Source organism: Platichthys flesus, chromosome 9, assembly GCF_949316205.1.
Source record: "Platichthys flesus chromosome 9, fPlaFle2.1, whole genome shotgun sequence".
Taxonomy (NCBI): Eukaryota; Metazoa; Chordata; class Actinopteri; order Pleuronectiformes; family Pleuronectidae; genus Platichthys; species Platichthys flesus.
The window spans coordinates 12770172-12790730 of NC_084953.1; the positions used below are offsets into that span (position 1 = coordinate 12770172).

General features: G+C 42.4%; 1 protein-coding gene across 1 annotated transcript in view; it reads right to left on the reverse strand.

Moving 5' to 3' along the window:
* Positions 1 to 20559, reverse strand: part of insrb (insulin receptor b) — a 77352-nt gene that overhangs the window by 10579 nt on the left and 46214 nt on the right. The window contains exons 3-17 of the mRNA XM_062395604.1: positions 14970 to 15178; positions 14727 to 14860; positions 9064 to 9203; positions 8578 to 8722; positions 8256 to 8470; positions 7792 to 7918; positions 7055 to 7305; positions 6333 to 6500; positions 6017 to 6215; positions 4211 to 4349; positions 3564 to 3717; positions 2766 to 2914; positions 1339 to 1495; positions 439 to 535; positions 164 to 231 (exon numbers count right to left, since the gene is read on the reverse strand). Of these exons, the coding sequence (XP_062251588.1) occupies positions 164 to 231; positions 439 to 535; positions 1339 to 1495; positions 2766 to 2914; positions 3564 to 3717; positions 4211 to 4349; positions 6017 to 6215; positions 6333 to 6500; positions 7055 to 7305; positions 7792 to 7918; positions 8256 to 8470; positions 8578 to 8722; positions 9064 to 9203; positions 14727 to 14860; positions 14970 to 15178 (2352 nt within the window). The remainder of the gene's footprint in view (positions 1 to 163; positions 232 to 438; positions 536 to 1338; positions 1496 to 2765; positions 2915 to 3563; positions 3718 to 4210; positions 4350 to 6016; positions 6216 to 6332; positions 6501 to 7054; positions 7306 to 7791; positions 7919 to 8255; positions 8471 to 8577; positions 8723 to 9063; positions 9204 to 14726; positions 14861 to 14969; positions 15179 to 20559) is intronic.

Below are 20559 nucleotides of genomic sequence, written 5' to 3' on the forward strand. Positions count from 1 at the left end.
AAGCAGACACAAATGACCCTTTTGATTACATGGAGCTTTCTCGAACGATCCTCGGGCAATATCTATATTTATAAATACAGTTATAATGATGGTTATTATCTGAAGATTTTCAGATAAAAGTCTAAGTGTTGTACGTCTTAATCTGTAATGATGCCCTTCTTACCATCATTAGCGCTGATGTACTCAGGGTTTGAGGAGGCGATAAGAGGTCCTGTCGGCCCTTCTGTATGTCTGTAACACAACAACCACAGAACACGTGTGAGACGCTGAAAACTGTTAGAACACGTTAACTTTCTCCTGCAAATTCTGACCTTCTTGCTTCATACAGACTTGTCCTGTAACATTTGATATGCCCTGATAGCTACTGGGTCAAAGTATTTAAACACTCAAAATTCAAATCCCATTATTGGTTGTTAAACAAAATAAGCTCCATCTCACCTCTTCTTGATTAACCACAAGGCTCCAGCACCCACAAATAGCAGCAGGACAAAGCAGATGACTGGACCGATCACAATCCAAATTAAACCTTGATCCGCTGCAATAAAACACAGAACTCAGAGGTCAGGTCACTGTGCATGAATAAAGAATAATCATACAGGGTCAGACTACAAGACGTCAGCTCTAACCTGAAGGCAGAGTGGGGACTGGGAGATCAGAATCAATCATTGATTGTTTTATCACGTGCAGTCTCACAATGGTCAACAACCACCTACAGATCTGGGATGCCTCACAATGTCCTAACATAAATGGGTTTTGGCACCTCTGTGACGTTGACCAATAAAACAGCTAATAGCAATGAGATGACCCCACATGCAAATGTAAACATGGCAAAGTGAAAGAGGGATGATGTTTTGGTTGTACGGTGCAATTTCAATCAAATGTGGAATTGTGAAACAGAGGAAAGCTTTTCAGGCTTTTACGTTCTAAAAGAGCCAGTATCATATGTCCAGCTTTAGACACCATGTTTGTTTACATTCTTGTCCCTGATAGACAGTCGCACACGGAACTTCACACACATAAAAGATGGCAAACAGTGATCGGTCGGGAAGTAACATGTAGTCTATCACTATGTGGCATGTATGTTTCTAGAATTGCCTAACCTAACACGGTGACCATCTTAACGGACACCAACATTTTGTAGTCTGAGCATAAAAAATATGTGGTTACTAAATAGCTTTTATTTACCTTATTTTTTCTATCAAAAACATACATTTAAAGTTTTAAAGAAAACGTCTTAAAGGACCTCACCTGTTCTAACCAGCATTGAGTCAATTGAAAGTGTATGAACTTGCAGATGCATGCGAGTAATGTGTGACTTTTGAGTTTAATCAGACTTACGATTGGGCATGAAGAAGTAAGTGGTTTCTGTAAAAGAACCATTTCCTGCCAGGGAGGTGGCGCGGACCCTCACGCTGTAGTTACCAGGCTGCACAAGCAAGAGCTTCGTGCCACCTGATTTGATGTAGGATGGCCGTGACACACAAGCTGTGTGATCCTGGAAGAAGAAGAAAAAATAACTTCAGTAAGATGATTCATAAAACCACAACGAGGTGCAAGACAAAACAGCCAAAGTGTTCACGGACACAGCATTTAAACTGAACAAAGTTTGAAGGAGATTCAAACTCTGTTCATGTTGAAATAAAGTAATTCAATCGATGTCACTGGAGCTGGTTTTTAGATAATTTACTAGATCTGTCTTTACCAATTTCGATTCTATGCAGCTTCTGGTCAATTAATGGTAAAGTGAGATTTAATGTCCTAAGTCAACGAACGCCCTAGGAATGCAGAATATACATTTCATGAACAATATCTTATTTATAATCTATTATATCACCTCACTGAATTGTATACTGACTGCCTCACATTGTAGAATATGAAAGAAAACCTGCAAAACTGATTTGTTTATTCAGCCAATTAGAAGAGTAGCAAGTCTAAGGTTAGAGAACATGCAACAATGTTCTATGATTATTCGTGTCTGTTTAGTGTTGCTCTGTTCCACCACTGAGCAATAAACTAAATAATGAATGTGACCCTCTGACATGAACATCCAGATCAGTTTGTTTCCAATGCAGGGTGTGTTAGTGAGTGGTGTGTTTTCAGTGCAGCTCAGTGCACAGGAGATGTCTGAGATCAGTCCATCCCTGCCACTGCATTCTAGTCTTCCTTCCTGCCTCTGTCACTATGGCAACAGACCTGCTACTGGCTCCTAGGGTCAGGCGGTGCAGCAATGAATAGCAATGAGAGATGAATTCACACATTTACAGCAAGTAAACAACAACAACACAAACACACACACACACATGCACATGCACACTCAGACACACCGTACACACCCAGCTTGTCACAGACGAGCACTTAATTGCACAGCCATAATAGTATTCAAATACACACAGCAGAAAACGTTAACACGCACTGCGGTGGGACTGGGAGTTTGTCAACAAATATTTTCTTTGTTCCTAACTCTATGTAAGGAACAGACCGAATTTGAGAAGATACAGAAAACCCCTCCTTTCCTACCTGCATCGAGCCCCCATGGTTCACCCAGATCACTCCCTCTCTCAGCAGCTCTTCTAACCTTCATCTATGATTTCATGCACGTCTTTGAACCCCATATTTCTCCTTCCTACAGAGTCCACTTGCCTCAATCCCTCCCTCATCCCTGCCTCCTGCATGGCATAACAAAGATCCACGATCTTTCCTTTCACTCACTTTTTTTTTTCTTGTATCCCAACACTCTAATACTTGGGCAAGGGTTTCATACTGACCTCTGAGTCTCCAACTTTCCTGTAGAACACCTCATACAGGATGATGAGGCCGTTGGGGGATGGGGGTTTGTTCCATTTTATCAAAACATAGGGAGGCTCAGCCGTCACTATCTCATGGGTGACGGGGCCTGGGATGTCATCCGCTTTCTCTGCAGGAACCAGACATGAAGAGAAACATTTGACATATGTTCAGTATAAAGCAAAGTGTTACCACAGAGTTCTTAGTGTGGCCAATTGCAACTTCTGCCTCTAGAAGGAAATATTCACTGCTTTTTTGGAACTTGTGTGAACTGCGTGTGTTTTCTTTTAGCTACACCAAGGAGGTTACGTTTTTATTTGTTTGTTTGTAAGCATGATCATGCAAAAAACTACTGGATGGATTATGACGAAACTTGGTGAAAGGTATGAATCACTGAAGAACCCATTCATTTTTGGTGCGGATCCAGATCAGTATCTAGTGAATTCAAATGTGGTTTTATATGGACAGTGTTGAGCCTGGGAAGAGGTAAAAACTCAGCTGAGTGCCATTCTAGTGTTAATCTGACATTTCTAATGTAGTACACAACAAAAAAAACGTTCAAAATGACCCCTACATTGATCTTTAATGGTGTCAACAAAAACCAAACTCTATAATCTTCATGAAGGTAGGATTCACATCAGGACTTGTTTTTCGTACTTTATTGTAGCGAGCATCTACTGTTGGTTACCCAAAACTGTGTGTGTGTGTGTGTGTGTGTGTGTGTGTGTGTGTGTGTGTGTGTGTGTGTGTGTGTGTGTGAGGTTTGCTTGTGTTCTTACCCTCAGGCATTGTTCGGGCACTGACATAAGTAGCCATGCTGCAGCGTTTGATTTCCGTCGCGTGGTTACAGGCCATGATCTCTATCTTGTAGCTGGTGAAGTGGTGCAGGTTGGAAATGACTGTTGACTCCTTCGACATCACCTTCAGCTCCACCTGAGCAGAAAAGATGATCAATCTTATCACTCTTGTGGCATCATGGATTTATGGGCACAGACAAATTCCCTCACTGCAGTGATGCTAAAGAAGTTATTTATTTTTTGTTTAAACCGAGTATAAACTGTGTATCATAGAAGACAGCATCTACCTGGGTCATTCTGAGGCAAACATTTTCATGTGCTCTTCTCTGCATTTTTCCGGAAAGTGATATAATTGGATACATATTCTGTAAGTTTTTGTGATTTACAAAAAAATACAAAATATAAATAAAAGATTGAAAAATGTACTACATTAAGACCTTAGATAAAGCAAAGGTTTAAAGGAATTTACAGAAGTATGTTTTTTCAAATGACTTGTAAAGAGGATTGATCTTTTTTGTGAGCTTCTATCAACCCAAAATAAGGAAAGAACAATCTACAATAAATACCACTAAACATAAAGGTTATGTAGAAAAATACAAATATGATATAAAAATTATAACTTCTGAGACCTTGGATCCCTCATCGTCCTTATCGTCGTCCTCAGGGCTGGCTGTCGTGGAGCCAAATGGAAAACTGGGCGCTGTGGTGAGGAAGTTAGGGAGGAGGGTGGCGTTTGCAACTCCCACTGAGCGTCGACGGCGAGACGGTCTGAAGCAACAGAGCAACAAGAAAATCAGTGAACAAAGTTCAGGCAAAACACAAAGTGTCAGCAACACTTTTTCTGAAGTTTCTACATGAGTCTCAGGCAAGTCAACATTTTGAGTCAGAAGCATTTTGTGTAAATTAAACCCAGCAGAAGGCAAATGAAGCAGTAGTGTGAGGGAGACCAGAGGGGACCTCTGCTCACAATAACCTTGTGTGGGGCAAGTTTGATTACATGACATTTATCCGCAAATATCATCTACTACTGGCTGGAAGAACTACCGACCCACACCACTCAGTGGTGCCGATGAGCAAAGTCAACTGTCCCCAAAGTCCACTAAGTGTTGGTCGACCACAAAGGCCATGAAGGCAGCTAAGGTAAGACCCAGAACTCCAGCAGTGTAACATCAACTAGAATCTTTAAAGAATCACCATTGTCTCCTTGAGTACTGCACTTTACCCTAGAGCTGCTGTAATGGAGGCGTCTCCCTCACTGGACAGGGAAGTGTACGACTGAGTTAATGTTGAACCAATACTCGCTCCGGCTGGAGAAAAATACTAAATGTCCTGACCTGCATCTCTTTTTATGTTGGAAAAACAAAGCACACAGAGTTTCTTATTGTATTTGTCATGTACTTTGCCATGGCGGATTCAGTGGCATGGGATAAAAATGCAGCAGAGGTGTGTGTGTGTGAGTTTGTGGGTTTGTGTGTGTCCAAATGGCAGTCTGCATGACTGCATCCCTGACTGGCATGAATAATAATGGGCACAGTAATCACTCCCCTAGGGAATCGACGGGAGAGACTGTGTGTGTGTGTGTGTGTGTGTCAGGGTAGAGGCACCGGGGCCCAGACAATCAGCACCTCCCACCCTAAGCCCCCCACTGTGGTGCCCAGTACAAAAACAAGTGTTTACATAATCTGCGCACACACACACAAATATGCATGCACAGTCGTGTCTCTGTGATTTCAGAGGTCTTACCACGAATAACATTAACTTCTTGGTGACTTATTCTAAAAACATTCATAACTACAACCTGCTGAACCTTGAAACCTAAGGTTTTACCTCATGGTTATTTCCCCTTTTGTCTCTATGAGGAAGACAAGTCTCAATAATGTGATTTAGGCCCCTACAACATGAGCAACACCTGGACCACACACATGGATAGAAAAGATGAGGTTGGCACTGAGTCGCATTGAGACACACAACATGTGGGAGTGATGCACTCTGGCTGGTCAGAGGAGCTCCAGTGTTGTTCCTGTGTGGCCACAAACACAAACTAACAACACAGGGAGCTCTTCTAGGTGCCACTGTAACTTTAAATGCACTGAACATTGAAAATAAACAAGTACATGTAAATTAATGCATTTGTGAGTCTGTATGAAAATGCATCTTTAATGCATTAGGTGTCATAAGTGTCTCTGGAGTATGTCGGTAAAAGTCATTTGAAATAAATCCGCTAAAAAAAATCTTATACTTCTGGAATCATGATTTAACCTCTGAATCACTTATTGACTTCCCCCTATAGTCATCAAGAATATAATAACTAAGAATGACTTACAGCTAAAGGGCAATGGAAAGCATTGGTATGTGTGACCATGCAAGTGAGCCAATTGTATTACTTTCCTGATCAGTATAAGACTCAACATTTAATTACAATCAGAGACGAGTACCTGCTCTCGAAGACTTCGTTGTGCAGGTAATTCTCGAAGGTCTTGCGGTACTCGATCTCCTCCTGCTCCTTCTTTAGCTGGGTGTCCGTCTTGGGGCAGGCGCAGCACCTTCCCCCTGAAGTGGGTTCATCTGTGTGGTTCCATTTCTGCTCATCCTCACTGTCCAGGTGGGTCGGGGTGCGAGACGGCAGCTTCATCCCTGAGTAGAAGAAATAGGTAAGTGGGTCAGTCAGAGGAAATAATGTGACTGTGCAGCAGCTAACTAGTTTTCCAACAGTCTGGACAAACTCAGGAGCGGCAATCAGCGGATACTAACCTTGTAGGCAGTAGTCGAACTTGTAGAGGTCACTGTCCTCAGCCTGCTTGCGACAGATGATGCGGTAGTGGGTGATGTTGCCGTTGGGACTCGTTGGCGGCTTCCACTTCAAGATGATCTGAGAGGAGGAGTTGGAGGAGGAGATGGGGTCGAGAGGCACTGAGGGCTCTGGGAAGGACAGAGGAGGAGAGACACCAGTCAGGACAGCATTGGTACTATATGACTTGAACCAAAATGAGAAAGGAGATCCCACTCGATCACGTGAATCCAACCTGTCCTGTGACTGGTAAAGCAAAGGGCATTAAAACAAAAGAAAAAGAAAGAAACTTGAAATTAGCTCATGTTTTTCCATTACACATGCACCTTGTGGAAAACATGTTGCAAATGATTTATGAAGGAGAAAATGCATTCAGCGTGTTTCCTGTGCCTTAAAGACACAAAGCACCGTCTCTTGGTGAGAAACACTGGATGTAAACAGAACCGGGCTTGTTTACAGACCATATCCACAGGGTACCCTTAAGCCAAGCAAGTCAAAAGTCCAAAATATTGAGTCTGTGTAGATTTCTTTAACATCTATATTTAAAGTGTTACACTCTTAACCGTCGGCTATACAGTCTCTATTGAATCCAATGCCAGAAATAAAAAGTACATATTCTAAAAAATAAATAAATAAAGGAACTCCAGAGAAGTGTTTTTTTATTTAATAGCGTGGATTAACTCACTGGTGGCATTGGTGCGGACGTAAATGATCTCGCTCTTGGCTCCATGAACTTGGTGCTCATCAGAGGCAGACAGTTGAGTTTTAACCATTATGGCATACTGGGTCCAGGGCTTCAGTGGTCGGATTAGGTGCCCCGGATCCTCCCCCCTCTTGCCCTCAGTGGAACGGGATGGAGTATCAACATCGGCAATTGCCCAGCTGTTAGAGCCACACGCGTCCTGGCCATCAAACTCTGTCACATTCCTATAAGGCCTGGAGCAGATGGAAAGAAAGTGGTCAGAAGACAGTTGTAGTATAGTTCCTGATGAAACTCTCAAAGTTACTGTTATTCTGCGATTCAATCAATTTCCTTTCTAGGTTTTTGTTACTTTTCAATGAATCATTTCTTGATATCCAGCAGTTAATATTATCAAGAACGGCACAATACAGCGGTGAGTCCTTTGTATCACAGCATATGTATAGATTGAAAAAAGCAAATGTCCAAAAACAGATCCTTGTGCAACCTGAGGGAACATATTTTCATCAGATTTAAAGCCAATGAGAAGAGGACCTGCTCCAAACCATCTGAATCTTTCAGTATTTTCATCGAAATATAATTATTAACAGCTTTAAAGGCGGTGGTGACAGGAAACAAGGCCAGTCATTCAAGCAAAGCAGTTGCCCAATATGACTAACTGCTAATATAACTTTATTTCATGATATCAAAAACAACTCCCTTCATTTTTGTCTGATACTTACGCCTCTTTGTAGAGAACCATGAATCCCAGCAGGTCTCTGAAATCTAACGGCCAAAAAGGCTCCCACTTCAGCATAATCATATTTGATGTAGTCTTGATCACAGTGAATTTCAGCATCTTAGTCTCACCTAAGGGTTGAAAAGCATATGCATTAGGATGAAGAACAGCAGATCATCAAAGACATGACTGCTTTTGAGGTCAGGATATCACAGAATAAGGATTCAAATTAAAACACGATTGCTGCTTTTTCATTTATAAAATCATTTGTGAAAACATAAATCTGAGGCTAAAAGCTCATCACAGAGACAGGATGTCCTCATGAGCTTTAAGTTTTTTTTTCTGTCTGCAAATATTTATCCTTTAAGTGTAAATATATATTTAGTAGCTAAAATGCTCAAAAATAAATACAGTCCATTATCATCATCAAAGCTCATAAACATAAGTCAGGCATTTTGAATATCTTACAGGAGGCTTGGTCCCCGTTGTTGCGTACAGCGATGTCATTCTTTTGGTTGCGATCCTTGGTTCCTGTTATCTCCTCCATTTTTCTGATTTCAGTCATGCAGAGTTTGGAGTTGTAGTGGAAGAACATGCGACCACGCGGGATGGTCATGTTGTGCTTGGACCAATCCCACAATTCGCGCAGGTTCTGGTTGTCCAGCGCATAGAAGGCGTAAATACTAGGAGAGGCGGAGGACAAGACAGATAAAGAAGTTTAATACAACTTAGGAGAGGAAAGGAGAGGAAAGGAGAGGAAAAGAGAGGAGGAGATGAGGAGAGGACTTACTCTGCCTCGAGATGCTCCCCCCTGATGATACGCAGTTTGCGTAGAAAGGAGAGGGAGACCAGTGCGTACGCTCGGCGAACAGTCAGGTAGCCTGTGATCTCCTCAAGCTGGCCCAGACTAGCCTCCAACTCAGCAGCTATGTTATCTGCAAAGGGATGATAGGTATAATAATTATAAACTTCATTTTAAAGCACATTTCATAGCGTAAAATTAATCTCAGATGTCAAAGAGGAATTGCAAGAAAAAAAGAATAAAAAAACAGAACATATTAAGACAAAGAAAATCTTTAATAGATGAAAAGAAAGCAGTTGGTCATACAGACAGCAACTGGATGGTAGCAGAAGATGGCGAATGGTAAGAAATGAGACAAATGCAGACAGGTAAACTAAATGTCCTAATAAAAGGGACAGACATGGACCGAGAAACACTTGGGATGGAGGAAGGAGGAGATAGGGATGTCAGACAGGGAGGGGTAGCAGTACTCACTCCCTCCTCGAATCTTGATGATCATGTTGCCGTGGAGAACCGTGCAGCCTCGCAAAGCCTGGGCCGAGTTTACCGAATCAATCGTCTTATTTCCAACACACAGTTTAGGACACAGGCCTGCACAAGGTGAACAGGTCAACCTGTACACAAACAAGAGAAACGCACACAGATTAGAACCACAAATACTAACATCAGCATTAATTCACTTTCATGCGCTGACTCTATTGATGCAGATCAATACAGGAAAGTATGGAAAGGATGTGCAGTATTTCAAAATGAGAACATGTTGTTTGGACCCAAAGCTACACAACCACTTAAAGCTGCACTCTCCATGTGAGCTAACGACCAATTTCACAATCCTTTGTTCCGTGATGAGCAAAGTGTCAGGAGTCACGACGCTAGGACACATCGTTGACATATTTCAAGAGTAATGCCGTCAGTGGAAGAAAACCACTTGGTTTATGAAAGAGGAAAACAAAACAAAAGAAATAATACAATGACTGTATGTGCATGCAGATATGAGAAATGGAATGGAGCAGGATTGAATGGCATGAGGCAGGAATGCTCAGTGACGTAGAGTCGTGGCGTGGGTTGGAACCTGGAATGACATATTCAAACAAGGGCGGATCTGTTCATAGGAATTTTAACTGATACACATTTCGTGTGCGCACTGGAATATATACAGATTTTTCAAATGCAGACCAACAGATTTCTGGACAAATATTTCAGTTTACAGTGTGTTTAATGTTGACGCTACTTCAATACAAATTTTTAGCTGCGTTCTTTGCTCTTAACATTAATAAAATGTAAAAACGTGCTCACATGAAGCACATCAGAAAAATACTAACTGAAGATTTTCTAATGACCAAAGTGATTCATAGACTAATACAATTTGAACTAGAACTAAAAGTTTTGCAGTAAAAAAAAAAATGCTTAGAAATCTGAATTAGCATTAAAGTTGTTCCCACACTGATCAAATCCATCACTCGTCTTAAATAAGTGACAATCATCACAACATTGCACCGAAATTTAATGAATGAGCTGAGATGTAATCTGAGGTGAGTTTCTATAATTCTCTCAATTAATTTGATAAATCTCATAATGAATACATAGGCTTTTAGGAGCACAATTAGATTATGCAATCTCCCATCCACATTTCACCATCCTTCATTTTTTGGTACTGAGCATTAGAGGAGAGAGCTTTGCTCTTTCTCCTCCTTTGCCTCAATTACTCCTGTGGCACATGCAACGCACACGCACGCACGAATGCACAATCACAGACAACAAAAACAACAGGACCGAAACACCAGCTGCAGTTCCCAACAGGCTTCCTCTGTTCCTTTCTCCCTCCCTCACTCAGCTCTATGAGTTGCATCCTCTCCCTGCAAACATGTGCTTATGCACGTAATCGCACTCGCACACGCTGAGCAATGAGGCCTTGAAAGCACTGCCTTTCAGGAAATTCATTCTCAAAAGGCAGGCCTTGTCTAGCGAGCAGCCGGGAACACGCCACACAGAGAAAAGGGACCCGGGCGCTTCATTCACAAATGAGAGCTATTTATTCTTTTTTTGTTTTTTGAGGCCCTCTTGAAAGAACATTATCCTTCTCTTTAATTCCACTTCCAGCCTTGATATCTCCAACCACAAAGAGCTGCCTCACACGTAAACTATAAAATGCTTTATTTTGTTTGGTGGGTGACCTCCACATATAGCTACCAACACCAATAAATGACTGAATTTCCCGCCCATCAGCGTCAAATTTAGAAAACTGGTGTAACAGAAATAAGAAAGTAAACGTTTTCCTTTTTCTTGAAAAGGCGATCTATAAATCAGTAGGGACCATTCGTGACGCTGGGTGATTTAACAGATTTCAAAGCTGATCAGAGTTTCAACGCGAAAGGTGAAAGTGACATCAAAGGGCCGCTTTAAAAGCAGCTCCTGTGTCCAGGGAGCAGCTAACAAAGGATGCTGTTGTTCACTGCGGGGTCCTTGCAAGCTCTGCGTGAACTGCTATTTGTGAGCTGACCCTGTTTTAATTCTATGTTTATGCAACTCTTATTATAATCCTCCTCTCCAGGGAACACACATACTCACACGTACATACATTCTTATCCATATCGAGCCCCTTCTTTCCCTCTAAACTCCCAGGCTGTGCTATAGACGCAATTCAACACAGTGAAATGTGACACTGACTACCAGGGGTGCTGTTTTGGTCCTTGTCTGGCATTTCCTGTCCACCCTGCAAGGGCCAAATGACCTATTGCACACCTGGCTTCTCCTAGTTTCCATCTTATCCAGCTCTTAATAATTTAAATCAATCAGTGGCTGAACCAGTGTTTCCCCTCGATGACTTCTGAGCGAGTGGAAACGGACTGGAATGATCTCTCCGAAACTACAGTGAAGGAAGAGGAGAAACTATTTCTAGAATATTTTGTGTCTCCCTCTCTCTTCTCTTCCACATGGAAAATTGTATATTCAGCTTCTCCAAAGTAACGCTCTAGTTGCAGTGTAGAAAGAGAGAATGTTTTGGGCCGTTGTACTGAAAAACACAGACACACAGGCAGACAGGCTGGGTCCAGCGGTGGCTCTTAAAGGGACAGTGTTTTTCTGTCCGGCTGAACTCTGTGACTCGGGCTCCAGGGTCTGGTAGAACCATCTAGAACTGAGGCAGCAGCTGCCGCTTGAGTCACAAACAGCCTCCAGGAAAACACTTCATACAGTAGATGTGAGTGATGACCAAATATCAAGAGGGCACAGCAAACTGTCTGAAGTGAAGAAATGATCATGGGGAGCAACTTGTTATCAAACGTACCTCGTATCGTTCACCTGACTGCTCCTGTGTCAGAATCATGACAGTTTAACCTTAGAGTGACACCTGGTTCATTAGGTTTTAGCTGTTTTATAGTATTATATATATAACTTCAAGTAATACATTCCCAGACTGACAAAACATATAATTATATTTGCATAATATGATAGGATGCCAAAGAGATAAAGTGTTATGATCCATCAGTTTATTGGTGTCAGATAAAAACCATGATGCAAAGAGTCTCAATTTCCTTACTGTGTGTGTGCGTGTGCCTGTGTTTGGGTGTGTGTTACGTGTACACATTCATCTGATCTGTTAGTCGTCGGCCTGACTATCTGGGTGTTTGTGTGTCTGAGTGTAGCTTCTGCCTGGCTCAGCCACTGTGATGACGCTTGTTCTTTGTATAAGTAAAGCATAGCAGTAAACCCCCCCCCCCCCCCCCCGATGTAGTGACTGCAACTGAATCCCAATGGAAAAGAGAAGTCTTGTTTATCACATAACGTGAGGCACACACACTTCGACACACAAAAAGGATGCCATTCTGTCTTATACCTGAGGCCGTATGACTGAGACTTAAAGCAATGTTCTTTTCTGTCTAAGCACCTGATAATCCCTGCAGGCTGGCAGCAAGCAAGGGAAAGTCAATCTCACACACACACAAACATCTACACCCTACCTAGCTAACCATAATTGTGAAGTTTAACTATATACATGTGTATGTGTGTAAACCATATCTCTAAGTATATCTGGAAACAGTGGACATTTCCTTCACAATGAACCTATAGGAAATAACACCTTCTGTACACAAACATTGAATGAAAATATGTGCACACAAATACACACATTCAGGTAAACCAGAAACATAAAAACACCATCCATCATCCTGCCACCTGTGGATTCAATCAGTGCTGACATCTCAAGCACACAACCTGCTCTTATTAGAACCCACTCAGAAAGACACTTCACTCTACTTCTTCAACTTTCTACCTGCTCGAAAATCTTTATCTGAAACAGCACACTAGTAAAGACTTCCCTTATAGCATAAGTACACAACATGTCTCCTTGGTATGTGACTTGGCAAGTGATGACGCGTCTTAAAGTATATAACTACCCTGGCGTAGCCTGTCGTAGCTGCACCGTCAGCTTTAAACCCCCCACAGACGGACGACAGGGAATTTCATTCGCCATGTTTCTACTACAAAACGCCTCGTCCTCATTGCTGAAGTGGGTGTGTGTTTTGAAAGCATGCAAACAAGTAGCGGGTTCGAAATATGTACTTGGTTTCAAAACAAATACATGTCCTCATCACTTGGCAACAGCTACGGAGGTAATTTAATGAGGATGCCAGTGACGTTCCTCACCCCCCCCCCCCCCCGGTAGTAGTACTAGAACTAAGAATGTAGGAGTGCTAAGTAGGGTCACGCCCTCGCTTGTTGCACATGCAGACAAAGCTGTGTGCCTAACAGGACCAGGTGTGGTCAAGTGATTGTTTTTTAAGTTGGTTTTACATTCACGGGCCATTTACAATAACATACACGCTTCCTTGCGTTAATGGACAAATAGATCCTACAGTAATTATTAGTATTTTTTATCTTATACCCGTGTGACTGATACTGATTGCAGACATTAACTCTGGAAAATATCTGGAAAATGAGGACCGGATACTTTCTGGAGTTTTCCTTTCACATATGAGGGTTAGGGTCAGACGCATTCTCAACACTATTAAGGTGAGGGGTGCTGCCTAGGTAAAGAACGCAGGATGATGTATAGTTACCATTATGAAAATCAAGAGTTTTTGTTTACAGCACATCGAATTCAACACAGACGTCGACCATTATTAACATGAGCTCTCAAGTCTCATGGTCTTTCCAAGATGAAGATCTTTGTCTGCGTCCTCTATGTCCATTATAAAGAGGTGTCTATTTCATTCACATATTTGTTGCAGTTTTCGCATTAGTCTCTGATTGGAAACGCCGTCAACACGCCTGCTCGCTCAATTCAAATTTCCCGGCTGTCTTCTCATATGGGCTCACTCAGACCTTTTACTAGAGGGTCGGCAGGAAAGGTACCTGAAAAGGTCCACGGTAACTGACTCACACACAGTCACTCCCGAGAGTGGCAGGAAAATGTCCTGACTTCTGTGCATATCTGAAAGCAGCTAAACTTTTCTCACCAACTTAAAACATTAATATAATGTCTTTGGCAGAACACAATGTGCTCAAATCTAAGTGTCATTAAATACATTCCCAGGTCAATCAAATGACTATTAATCCTAACAGAATAATCTTGTGTGAACCGCTCAACCAGATTAAGTAAACATGTACCAGACAAACTGTAAAGTTGAGCTCAGATTGCTCCTGAATAATCCTTTGAATAGGAATATAATTAGCTGTTTGGGTGCATAAATACCCAGTCACATTATTTCACTCCACTGCACCCTTGTAGGCTGTTTCCAAAATAATCAGCACTTGAGTATGATTAGAAATGTTGCGCTGTGCTGACTAAAAACTGTTGTTTCGTGGGCAACACAAAACCCAGTGTGAGTTAACAAAATATATGCATATAATCTGCATGTTTAAACAAACATTTATAAACTGCTGTGGAAAATTATTTGTTCTTTTATGTTTGGTTCTGTGCTTCGACTTGATGCAGCTTTGTAATCGCTGAGAACAGAATGTGATGGAGGCTGTGAAAACACCAGGGACTCATTTACAGAAACTGATTAAAGAGCTCTTTGCGTATGAAATTATGTATTCTCGTGCGATCCTGTGATGAAGGAGCCACCTTCATCATCGGCAGTGTTGATGGTGGCATTAAAGGTGCGCATGTGTGCTTGTGTGTGTGCCAGACGTACGTAGTGGAGTTTATAGTGGTGTATCCAGAAGGACACTCTGGAATACAGGCCCCATTATGGATGACGTATTCGTTGCAGCTCAACTCTCGATCCTGGTTCAATTTCTTAGTCTGCTTACACTGGTTGTGAAGGTCCTGAATTTTAAAACATAAACAAAAACATATAAACATGTTTAGCAGCTGTGTTCAGTTCATTTGTGCTAAATATTAAATGAGTTCATCTTTAATCCTAGTTATTACGAACCTGGCAGAAGGAGAAGCTGACGCAGCGCCAGCCCCTGAAGACATAGTATCCAGCAGGACATTTCTCCACACAGGTGTTCCCATGCTGGAGGAACCTGCAGGCCACACAGCTACTTGCATTACCTGGCTCAGTACAGCCACCCAGGCACTGGTGGTCGCAGCACTGGCCCTTGAGGTTACACCCACCATGTTTACAGTTGTCCAAGCACACTGAGGAGAAGGAGGAGAGGGAGAAAAGAAAGAAAAAGAGGTGGTTAATATCAGGTTTGGTCGGCCCCTTTAGTGTTTTCATTAGATTAGATGGCGTTTGGAGATGACAAGACAAATGTGCACATAAAGGCACAAATATAAAAACAAAACATCAATAAATAAACAGCATGTAGGCAAAGCCTTTTCTCTCACAACATTAGAACAAGAAGAGGCGGAAAAAGCAAAATCCCTGTGGTCAGAGTGGCCACCAGGTGGTGGTTTGCTCTGATCTGAGAGCATCGTGGGATCCACATGCATGTATGGAGGAGTGTATGTTCACACACATGAACATGTCTGGGTCTGCTATAAACAGGTTTTCTCAGCTAGGCTTTTAGGCTCCCTGTTGCTTTATTTTTGTGTTCATAGTTGTGGTTGTTCAAAGAAAAACCAGGAACAGTATCAGGAAGAATACAGCCCTGCAATTTAACAAAGTTTTGACCCTGACGGCAATATTCATCAATAATGACAAAGCACAAACAATTTAGATAAGTGACCTCCTTATTGAGAGATGGACTGTTGACTCTGGTACTTACATCAAACTCTGTTATACTGAAATATGACTTTTCACCCAAAAAGGTTTGCCGAACATTTCAACTTAATTTTAAACAAAAGCATTGCATTAAAAAACAATGATTGACCCTCACAAACAAAATAAGATAAGCTGCAGCGATGACTTGCAAACATTCACCTGGAAAAGCACAGATTTCACATTTCATACCCATGAAAGAGTGAGTGATAGGGGAAAATCCACAGCTCCAACTTAAATTGCTAAATTGGCCAAACAGCTTCTTGTCAGGTTGTATCAGTTGTGATTTGACCTGTGCCCTGCAATGATCAAATAAACTAGCTGCCATTGCCTTGCCCTGGTCCAGTAGACTCATTAGATCTCACCTGATACAAGGCACTGACCTTCCAGTCTTGGTCATCAGTAACATTTCTTAATTATTGGCGAGTAAAATACTCTCAAACACCTTGGGTTTATCAGCTACTCATCTTTAAATGAAAACATAATATCAAAAAATATAAAACACCAAAACAGCATCAGCATTTCAAACATCTAATCCTTTCATTTACTTTGGAATCCACTAGAGAAAAACAGCAAACCATGCCAAATCTGACCCCCGACTGGGTTTCCTGTTCATGACCCTGCGTGTTAATGTGCGTCTCTCACCATGTTACTCACTACACTGTCAGCTTTGATATCAAGTGCTAACTGAGCCAGAGAGGTTAGGGCAAGAAGCAGATCTGGGTCAAATAAAAGCTAAAAACACTTCCAAGAATTTACTGCCCTGTATCAGGTCCTTTATAGGTGAAATAGACGACATAACGAAAAGGAAAATTCCACATTTGAGAGCATTTTGATTAAGTGTTTTAATATCCGACCTATTCTTGGGTAAAATTTATTGCATTTAAAAATCCCCTTGCGGCGTCAAAACTGGAAGGAGCACCACTTAGAGCATCACGGTATAAAATAGTTGAAAAGTGCATTTGGGGGCACAGTATGACAGTCATGTTGGGATGCCACTTCTGTGAGGACATGAGCCCTCCCTGCCAAGGATACAGTTAGGGACCCCCCCCCCCCCCCTCTTTGCATGAGAGGTCTGCCCATTATGCTGCCTGAGTAAAAGCAGAGAGGACAAACAGGGTTGCAGAGAAAAAGGAGGGGGTGGGATGATAAGGTTAAAGAAAAGAATAATGACAATATGTGGACAGGAGGTCAAATCAGAAGACAGGAGGACCAATCTAGAAAAAAATACATCTTTGACCTTCCAGGTTAGTTCATGCAGGGGTCGCTCCACTGCGTTTTCTTTACAATGAGCTAGTAAACCCACAGTCGTCTCTGACCCAAAGAGAAAAATGCATTGCTCTTCTCTAGCCCTCCCCCTCTCCTCTGTCTGCTGTGTATGTGTACATGCTGTGACCAAGGCATCACATAGCAGAGCAGGGAGGGCTGAGAAAAGCTCCCCTGATCCAGTTCCAGCTGAGGGATCCATGCCGGAGTGCCGCTCCAACCCCAGATCCACCCTCAGCTTCAGCCAATGTGTTTGCTTGCTGGGGGAGGCAGCCATTCAATGGCCTCTTCCATGTTGGGAGGAGAGCTGCCCAGGGTTAACCCTAGCCTTGCTGGGGCAGACAGGGGGCAGACGCAGCTAAGCAGCAAGCATGCCAGGGAAGATGAATGTGCTGCTGCTGCTGCTTTGGGTGAATTACAATGAGCTTAGGACTGGAGCGAGGCCAAAACAGAGATAGGTGGATCGAGTAAATCAGCTTTACCTCGAATCCATTCAATAGATGATCATGAAAAACTGTTGTTTACAACCCCCTGTTATGTTAATAGAATCATGCAATATATATAATCAATCAATGCACCCGGCTCTGTTGTCTTTCGATTATTCTTTCGAGTTGTATTCACCCTGTTACTCTCCTGTTTCTATCTGATGCCTGCACTGTGGTCTCAGCAAGTAGTACAGCATGGAGTACTACTGCGGCAGCTTTATTCCCCATTCTCCTCACGCTAGTGCTGGGCTACACAAGCTAGCTGCTATGCCAAACATGCTCCACTCATTCATTCATCCCCTCCTCCTCCTCCTGCTGCTGCTACTCCACTGTCCTCCTCTCTATCCGTCCTCTCTGCCACAGCCTCACCCTGCCCTGCACCACTATCTATCTCTCTATCTGCCTGCCTTTCTAGGCCACTCAGCCCCTCCCACTTTCATTCATACAACGCCTTGTTTTGTTTTCATGCAGCCCGGTTGGGGGGATGAAGGGAAGGAGGCGAGAATGAAGGGATGATTTCACTCATGCTTCAACAACAAGGAGGAGGAGGAGGTGGCAGTAGCATCCTGGAGAGCTTACCTCTCATTAAGCTAAACACACACGCACACGTAAAACCTCACTGTGTCATTCAATAATTTGCTTGCCGCACACTCATACACAGTTCCAGTAAGGGTTTTAAATGCAAATCCTGATCAAAGGTGTGCCGTGTTTACCTTTCATTTGGCAATGGCAGTAAAGAGCTCTGGCTGCTCAGTCCCCAGGGGAAGAAACATGGGAGAAGCTGTGCAGCCAATAGTATGAAGCCACACACGGCAACACTTCCTGCTCTTAACACATAAAACCTCCCCTTTAATTGGCAGTGTTTTCTGCAGTCGAAGTGCTCGGAACAATAACAAACACGTTTTTACCCCAGAGCATTTACTCAGAACACACACACACACACACACACACACACACACACACACACACACACACACACACACACACACACACACACACACACACACACACACACACACACACACACACACACACACACACACACACACACACACACACACACACACACACACACACACACACACACACACACACACACACACACACACTTTGCCATTTATCACACTGTATTTGGCCACGATGGGAGACCTAAGCTTCAAAAGCTCTGCTATAAATGCTTCAAGTGATCTGATGTAAGACATTCACCCTGAGAGAGTAAAGGGGAGAGGCAGACGGGGGAGGGAAACAGTGTAAACAAATGATCACGGGGAAGGCGAGAGTGATACTGTCATCAGAAGCATAAATGTACATGAAAGCAAGAGCGCACAAATACCATCACAGACACACACAAACAAAGGCAAAGGTCTGTTTGTGTTCACTGTGATGGCTGAAAGGAAGGCAACAGAGAGGGGTATGAAGTGAGTTGGGGGGGTCAGGTGGGAGGAAAACAAAGGAGCAGAGCAGAGTTAAAAGGTGAAGAAGAAAAGAGGAGTGATGGTTACACGAAAATGTTCAATTAATTGATCAAAATGATGCGTTTTATTGAACCATTGTGAAAGAGCTTAATTTGATCACAGTAGATAGCCATCATTGGGTTCAAAGATGTTTTAGTAAGAGCTTAACATCACCCATCTTGTCTAGTTGCCTGTCCTTATGTGTAGAGCAAAACAGTGTCTCTCCTTTACCCCAACTTTTAACATGTGTGATTCCCAAATGACTTGTTGCTTTTACAGATGTTTTGCCATTTATCACACAATTTTGTTATCATACCTTTTACCTATTTTTTTGTGAATAGTTTTTTCACTGCGTGGTGCAGGCTGGCAGCAGTTGGAAGCACAGTGATTTATCACACTGCATTTTCACTGCACTACGAGTGAAGTAGAGGTGACAACAAAGCATTTTCATTATAGAGATTTTATGCGGAACCCTGAGTAGGTGCTTAGATCCTGACCGGAATTTAAGGATGAAAAGAGAAGTAGACTGTCATACGCTTCCTTTTACTCTGCAGCAGCGACTCCCTCTCTGGGTCATTGACACACAGATACAGGGAAGCCATTATGCAAGCACCTTAACAAACACAGGAACCTGACAGGAGGCTATGAATTTACTCATGAGAACTTGCAAATATCCATCTGTGCTGTTACAAAGCTGCGTGAGGCCATCACTATATGAATGAGTGAACTATATAAAAAACATATCTGTCAGAAGTATCACCACATTTTTCCCCCTTTCCATCAGCACTATTTATATAATCTTGTGGGGCTGAGACCACGACGATGACGGCCGTGACACTGGGTGGTGTCTCTTTACAGTGTGTAGTATGACTCACACTCTGAAGCCTGAATCAAAAAAAGGTAAATGTTTGGATAAGACATTTACGCATGTCCGCAAGGACTGAGGCGGAGGCAGCCATGAGCAGCGACACCACACAAACACACACGCACACGCACACACACACACACTAATGAGATTAGGCGGTTTACCATGCCAAGATGTTCGCTGCTCTGTTTCATGTCACTGGGTCATGAGGTGTTTATCGACCACATTGTATGTGGCAAGTGGAAACACACTGACACACACAAACAACCAGAAATGTCATACAGTATATGTCAATCAGAATTTGATGATGAATTTATTAATGTAAGACTATATGAATGCAAGTAAAAAACTAACAGAGGATCGTAGCATAACTCAAGTATAGTTTTGAAATAATGACTTCCAAGATATCTTTATAAATAGCTCTGTAACAATACCACAGCAACAAGCTACAACATCAGGAGAAGTCATGAAGTAATAGATGACAGTAGATGAAGGAGAGGGGTGAGAGAGGGTAATTACTCTCATTAATTGTCACTCAAATGTGTCCAGCAGAGCACAGACCTCTGCCAAGGTGTATTGAGTGATTTGTGTTCTGTCTACTTTAGTGCACCACTATAGTGAGCAGAGTAATAATTCTGGGTTTGAGCTTCATCACTATAAGGCGCAGTTAATGTAATAAAAACAGTGGTCTGTGTGCTGCAAAGTGATTTGTTGATTATATGTTTTAATACATGGAGTTTGCTCTG